This window comes from Bombina bombina, chromosome 9, assembly GCF_027579735.1.
Source record: "Bombina bombina isolate aBomBom1 chromosome 9, aBomBom1.pri, whole genome shotgun sequence".
Lineage (NCBI taxonomy): Eukaryota > Metazoa > Chordata > Amphibia > Anura > Bombinatoridae > Bombina > Bombina bombina.
The window spans coordinates 174,580,479-174,588,028 of NC_069507.1; the positions used below are offsets into that span (position 1 = coordinate 174,580,479).

Consider the following 7,550-nt stretch of genomic DNA (forward strand, 5'->3'; position numbering starts at 1 on the left):
AGTGGAAAAATAGTGCCCAAACATTTATTCACTCAGTACCTCAGCAAATGAAAACGATTTTACATTCCAGCAAAAACGTTAAACATAATTTCTTAGTTATTAAAAAGTTTTATGTACTTTTTACAGTGTAATTCCAGTGAAGTACCATTCCCCAGAATACTGAAGTGTAAAGTATACATACATGACATTATATCGGTATGGCAGGATTTTCTCATCAATTCCATTGTCAGAAAATAAAAGCTGCTACATACCTCTATGCAGATTCATCTGCCCGCTGTCCCCTGATCTGAAGTGTACCTCTCCTCAGATGGCCGAGAAACAGCAATATGATCTTAACTACTCCGGCTAAAATCATAGTAAAACTCTGGTAGATTCTTCTTCAAACTCTGCCAGAGAGGTAATAACACACTCCGGTGCTATTTTAAAATAACAAACTTTTGATTGAAGATATAAAACTAAGTATAATCACCATAGTCCTCTCACACATCCTATCTAGTCGTTGGGTGCAAGAGAATGACTGGGAGTGACGTAGAGGGGAGGAGCTATATGCAGCTCTGCTGGGTGAATCCTCTTGCACTTCCTGTTGGGGAGGAGTAATATCCCAGAAGTAATGATGACCCGTGGACTGATCACACTTAACAGAAGAAAAGGGTCTTTCCTTTGAAAGGGATATTTAATAATTTGGATTTTGACGACACATCGGCCGACCATGACTTGAGCCAAAGCGCTCTGCATGCCATAATGGCAAAACCTGAATTTTTTGCCGCTAACTTAGCTAATTGCAAAGCGGCATCTGTGATAAAAGAATTAGCCAGCTTTAGAGCCTTAATTCTATCCATAATTTCGTCATATGAGGTCTCCGCCTGGAGCGACTCCTCCAGCGCCTTAAACCAGAAAGCCACTGCAGTAGTTACAGGAATAATGCAGGCAATAGGTTGGAGAAGAAAACCTTGATGAACAAAAATTTTCTTAAAGGGCCACTGTAAGTAAATATTTTCTATGCCTGTTACTAACTAACTACCCCAAATACGCTTTTTATCAATAGCATTTCATTAACATATCTCTACCGTATGTCAGAAATCTTGTCTGCAAATTTAATTGTTTTCCAAACCCACTCCGTGGGTATCCTTTGCTCTGTACCAATCGGTTTACAATACCTAGGTTTCAAAATGGCGCTTTAAACACAAAGTTATTGGTTTAAGTATTTTGAACATGCAGTGCTGAAAATAGTGGGCAGGATAACGTGACATCATCGGCGAATAAAAGATATAACTTTTAGAACGTTATGAAACTTTGTTTTGGAGAAAATATAGGTCAGTAGGTTTTAATTAATGTTTATTAACTTTAATATGTTAGAAAGTAATCCTTTAAGTAAACCTGTTATAATTTTTAAGCTAAACAACTAACTTTTTATCCATAGGATCTTTAAAAGCACAACTGTCTTCAATTGGTATGGTTGTGCGTTTAGCAAGTGAAGAAACAGCCCCCTCTACCTTAGGGACCGTCTGCCACGAGTCCCGCCTGGGGTCAGTTATGGGGAACATTTTCTTAAAAATAGGGGGGGAACAAAAGGGACACCTGGTCTATCCCATTACCTAGTAACAATATCCGCAACTCTCTTAGGGATCGGTAACGCATCAGTGTATACAGGGACCTCTAGGTACTTGTCCATTTTACACACTTCTCTGGGACCACCATAGGGTCACAATCATCCAGAGTAGCTAATACCTCCCTGAGCAATATGCGGAGGTGTTCCAATTTAAATTTAAACGCTAATGAATCTGACTCTGCCTGATGAGAAACATTTCCTGAATCAGAAATTTCTCCCTCAGAAATCAAATCCCTCACCCCCACTTCAGAGCGTTGTGAGGGCACATCAGATAAGGCTACCAAAGCTTCAGACTGCTCATAATCTGTTCTTAAAAACAGAGCTATTGCGCTTTGCAGGAAAAACTGGCAGTTTGGATAAAGGCCGCAAGGGAATTATCCATGACTGTCGCTAGTTGTTGCAATGTAATAGGGGCAGACGCACTAGAGGTACTAGGCCTCGCTTGAGCGGGCGTAACTGGTTGTGACACATGGGGAGAGGTAGACTGACTTTCCTTATTACCTTCAGTCTGAGAATCATCTAGGGCCACACTTTTAAGTGCAACTATATGATCTTTAAAGTGTATAGACATATTCGTGCAATTGGGACACATTCTGAGAGGGGGTTCCACCATGGCTTCTAAACACACTGAACAAGGATTTTCCTTAGTGTCAGACATGTTTAACAGACTAGTAGCATACACAAGCAGGCTTGGAAAACACTTTAATCAAATAAAAAACACAATTTGAAAAAACGTTACTGTGCCTTTAAGAAATAAAAAGCACACAATTTTACAAAACAGTGAAAAATACAGCAATCCTTTTGAAATTTTCACAGTATGTACCTAAGGCTTTAATATGATTGCACCACAAGTTGCAGAACGATTAACCCCTTAATGCCCAAACCGGAGCAGCCTAAAGCCAACAACCAGTTAAATAACAACAGCACCTTGCCACAGCTTACTGCTGTGGCCCTACCTGCCCTTAGGGATCAGTTTTGGGGGAATAAAGCTTCTTTTAGGCCCTCAATCAGCAGCTGGACCCTCCATGTGAAGCAGCATGAACTGTCTTTCAATTCTAACTGCGCATCTGAGGCGCGAAATTAGGCCCCTCCCACTCCACAGTTGTGAGGCCTACAAAAATTACTTCTAAGTAACTAAATTTTTGCCATGTGGATAATAACCCCAGAAAACACTCCAAAGTGCTTAAAAAAGTGTCTCCAACGAGTATTTCTTGAAACAAATAATCGATTGCCCTGCATTAGTGTCAACCAGCCTAATTAGCCCTGTTATGTAAGCATTCAATTCTTTACTAAGTCTCAGAACATAGCTTACCCTCCCCACATGGGGATCTTGTCAGTCTTCTAGCATTATCTCAGTCTTGTCTAGAAATACATGACTGAACATACCTCATTGCAGTCAAGCCTGCAAACTGTTCCCCCCAACTGAAGTTTTCTGGTACTCCTCAGTCCTGTGTGGGAACAGCAGTGGATTTTAGTTACAACACGCTAAAATCATTTTCCTCTCAGCAGAAATCTTCATCACTTTTCTGCTAGAGAGTAAATAGTACAAACCGGTACCATTTAAAAATAAACTCTTGATTGAAGATATAAAACTACAATTCTAACACCACATTCACTTTACCCTCCCGTAGAGAGACCCTAGTGCTTAGAGCCGGCAAAGAGAATGACTGGGGGGTGGAGCTAGAGGGGGAGCTATATGGACAGCTCTGCTGTGTGCTCTCTTTGCCACTTCCTGTAGGGAATGAGAATATCCCACAAGTAAAGGATGAATCCGTGGACTGGATACACCTTGCAAGAGAAATATTTTTGGGGGGTTTCATGTCCCTTTAAAGGGAGAGGAAACCTTTTCTGTCATGATTTGCATAGAACATACAATTTTAAACAACTTTCCACACAAATTTGCTTTATTTTCTTGTTATCCTTTGCTGAAGGAACAGCATTGCACTACTGGCAGCAAGATGAAGAATTCTAGACAGCCAATCACAAAAGACAAATGTGTGCAGGCACCAATTAGCAGCAGCTACCACTAGTGTAGAATATGTGTGTATTATTTTTCCACATGGGATACCAAGAGAACAAAGCACATTTGAAAATAGAAGTTAAATTAAAAGTGTCTTAAAATTAAATGTTCTGTCTGAATCATGCAAGTTTAATTTTGACTTTTGTCATGCATGATACACTCATGCGGACTAGTTGATACCTGGATTAGCTACCCAGCAGAGGTGGCATAGTGGTCTCAGCATTGCCAGATTTACTCTAACTGTTCTTTCTTTGTGTGGAACCTGATTGTTCAGGAATGTTGTGGTCTCAAGACCCCCCTTCCCCCCATTCTCTTGCTACTGTGAGTTAAGGACTGGTATGAAGATGTCGTAAATTAACACAAGGGCAGTGGTCTTGAGAAGACAAAGGAAGGCTGAGTTTTAACTGAATGTTACAGAGAAAGTAGGCAGAACTAGTCTGGGACACAAATCAGTTAACATCTAGAGGAGTTCTTCACAAAACCTATTGAAGTCTGGATAATACTTATATAGGTACTGTGATTTATTTTTATGTCCTATATTATTTTAACAAACTGCATCTTTGGCATATCTTATTATTTCGTATGTTTTTATAAATTTGGCACTGTGTAACCTGTATTGGTAATTTTGTTATTAAACATATAGAAAATCTAATTCTGCCTGGGCTCTAATATCTGAATTCACACTGAAGAGACAAGATTAAAAAGGCATGTTACCCAATTGTTAATTGTGTGAGTTATTGGGTTTGCAACACACCTTTTATTCAAAATGATTGGTGGTGGCAGGGATTAGTAACTGGGTTGGTGTAGGCAGGATTTGGGGGTTAATTTGGTGTCCCTAGGGGTCCTTTGTAGAGTTAAAGGTTAAGGGAACTAGTGGCTTAGTGCCATTAACACCTTCATGCACACACCCTCTCCATAGTGACGAATGGGTGGAAAGGCTTAATCGTAACAACTTTCATATCCAATTAAAGAGTAATTCAAGGTGAGCTCAGGAGTGTGGTCGTCTTTGGCCATCTGCTAGCAGTGCTTGCAACAATGTTTATAGCAGTGTTCTACATAGTTGCAAACATTGCTGGCTTATTGAGCTAAAAACCCATGCAAGCTCCTTAGCTCAAGCCTACCTCGCTTTACTCTTCAATACCAAGAGAACAAAGAAAATTTGATAAACAAAAGTAAATTAGAAAGTTATTTAACTCCTTCCCGCCATTAGGACGTTTCATGCCGTCCTAACTGCGCTATGCTGTCCTAAAGCCATAGCGGCTTGGTAAATGGGATTGCGGGCTGGAAAGGGTGCCTAGTGTCAAAGGCACTCCCCCCAGACCTGATCCCAATCATTGAAATCACGCGATCGCATGAACGATCGTGTGATTAAAATTTTTACTTATTTGTTTACAACGGAACTTTGTTCTGATGTAGACAAGCCTGGCTAGGAAGGGGTTAAAACTGCATTCTCTAAATGAATCCCAAGTTTACATTTTCACTTTACTGTCCCCTTCACAAGACAAAACAGAAACTCCTTCCCATGCTCAGGAGCATGAGCACAATATGACGGAGTTTGTAACAGAAAAAAAAAAAATTCTGTATAAATTAATCTAATCTTTTCCTCTTACTATCAAGCAGAAAACGCGTCATTATTTACAGCTTTTAACCAGACAATGCTACTTTTGCTGCATTTCCTTTACAAAAGGAACTGCCTTGTTTTGACTAGGAGAGTTTTCCCTGAGCAAACCATTATAAACAAACTGTTTTTGCTGCATATGCCTGGCTCACTGATTAACTGGCTGCTCCAGCAGAATCAACATTTTAAATCTGCAGGTGTTCTGTGAAGCCTGATATATACTAAGTATAAAAGTTAAAATTCTTAATTTGTAGCTCAGATAGAAGACTGAATGCCCTTGAGTAGTTATCGTATTAACAACAGATGTTACCCAGATGCGCAGCACTATCTGCCTTGCAGTTCAGAAAAACTCGTTTACATTTACCTCCTTAGAACAGGGTGAGAATACATAAAATGTTTGAAAATGTTATATGAAAGTCAATCAAAAATGTATGTAGCACATACACTGCTATATACAGAGAGAACAATACAGAATAACAGAGCCTAATGAATGTTGAAACAAAAACCTATGCATTCTGGCTGTTAAGAGAGACACTGTGCTGTAAAAGTGGCTGCTCTTTATGTTTATTTCTGTATATGCAATAGTCTATTTTGTAAAATGAACACAGTCTATTTAAACGAGCTTATAGAAAGAACAGACTTCTTTATCGCTCTCCGTCAATATACAAAGGCCAATGTTTAGAGAGAGCAAATGAAAATGTTAGTACCTCTTTCTAACCCCACTGGGATGCTGATGCATCTTTTTTTGCATAGCTTTTCAGTACAAGCGGAGTCTGTATAGCTACATATACACACACTCCAAAAAGGTTCTGTTATTTTCAATTGCCAGAAAAAATGTAAACTTTGTAATACATGTAATACTATGCGACTTGTATAAGAAGTCATTGGAAAAACATTAAATGACCAGTAAATACAGTTTATTTGCATAATTAAATGCATAATAAAAAGACAATTCAATAGCACTTAGTCTGAACTTCAGATGAGTAGTAGATTTTTTTTCTGACAAATTTCAATTTTCTTACATAGTAAATTTAAACAGAGCACCGTATACCAGCATTCTGAGCACCGTATACTATTATTCTGGATCTTTACTCTAGTAGTAAAATGTTAAATTTAAAAACGTTAGATCACTGCAGAGGCTGTGTTCATTTAATGTCACTTTATAAAAATTAATGTGATTTTGTCAGGGGTGCCAAAAAAACTTTGTAATAGTGACTTGCATACAACTGTATATGCTAAAATCTGGTATAAAATAGGGGATATCAGATTGCTCAACTTTATTCTAGGAAAACTGCATTTAATTTTAAATACCAATCAACCAGAAAGTATATACAGGGGTATGAAACCAATGAGCAAGCAATTATCTTTTTACTTGCTCTCTCTTTGGTGGTAACAAGTCACACAACATTCCTCTGAACAGTAAAAATAATAAAAGAAAAAAAAAAATATTCTTCAGGAATCAAAAAATAGTCCAACTTTGACAATAGTCACGCCAAACACTTACCCCACATCTCGATCAAGCATTGTGCCTGGGTGGAAGGGGGGAAAGGCGTTGCCGTTCGGGGGCTCCTTTGGCGAGTACAGCTTGAATGACTTAGAGGAACAGCCTAGAATGAAAAAATAAAAAAAGCACATTTATTGGAGGTGTAAACTAATCTTAACCTTCCAAGATACCTAAATTAAATACAGTATTATGCACTTGACAGTTTAGATGTAAAGGCTTTGGTAACTTGCCTAGATAGAAGTTTTATTTTGTGAATTAGAATAATGAGAAATCATTAAATCAAAAAGAATCAGTTGAAAGTGACATACATTTAAGCAAAACAAAAAACACCACACATACACGCACACTATATGGTGAAATGTATGTGGACACCTGACCATTATACCTACACTTGGTGAATATTCCATTAAAAAAAACATGGGCATTTATACAAAGTTGTCCACCCCCCCAATTTGTACCTAACAAACACAACTCTTCTGGAAAGGTATTCAACAAGATTTTGGAATGTAAGTTGGAAATTGTGCCCATTTAGCCAAAAGAGTATTTGTAAAGTCAGGCACTAATGTTGGACGTGAATTTCTGGCTTGCAATCTGTGCTTTAATTCCGCCTAAAAAGGTACTCAAGAGGGTTCCATGTCTTCATGGACCTTACTTTATGCACAGGGTACAGTCATAATTTAGCTGGAAAGGACTGTCCACAAACAGTCAACACAATGTTGAAAATGGCCCAATTGTCTAAAATTTCTTTGTATCCTGTAGCATTAAGGTGACTCTTCACTTGAGCTAAAGGGCATAGCCC

General features: G+C 38.5%; 1 protein-coding gene across 5 annotated transcripts in view; it reads right to left on the reverse strand.

The window, feature by feature from the left end:
• LDB1 (LIM domain binding 1) overlaps positions 1 to 7,550 on the reverse strand; it is a 490,040-nt gene that overhangs the window by 66,295 nt on the left and 416,195 nt on the right. For all 5 annotated transcript variants that reach the window (XM_053692496.1, XM_053692494.1, XM_053692495.1 and 2 more), the window contains exon 2: positions 6,752 to 6,854. In XM_053692496.1, coding sequence (XP_053548471.1) covers positions 6,752 to 6,854 — 103 coding nt within the window. The remainder of the gene's footprint in view (positions 1 to 6,751; positions 6,855 to 7,550) is intronic.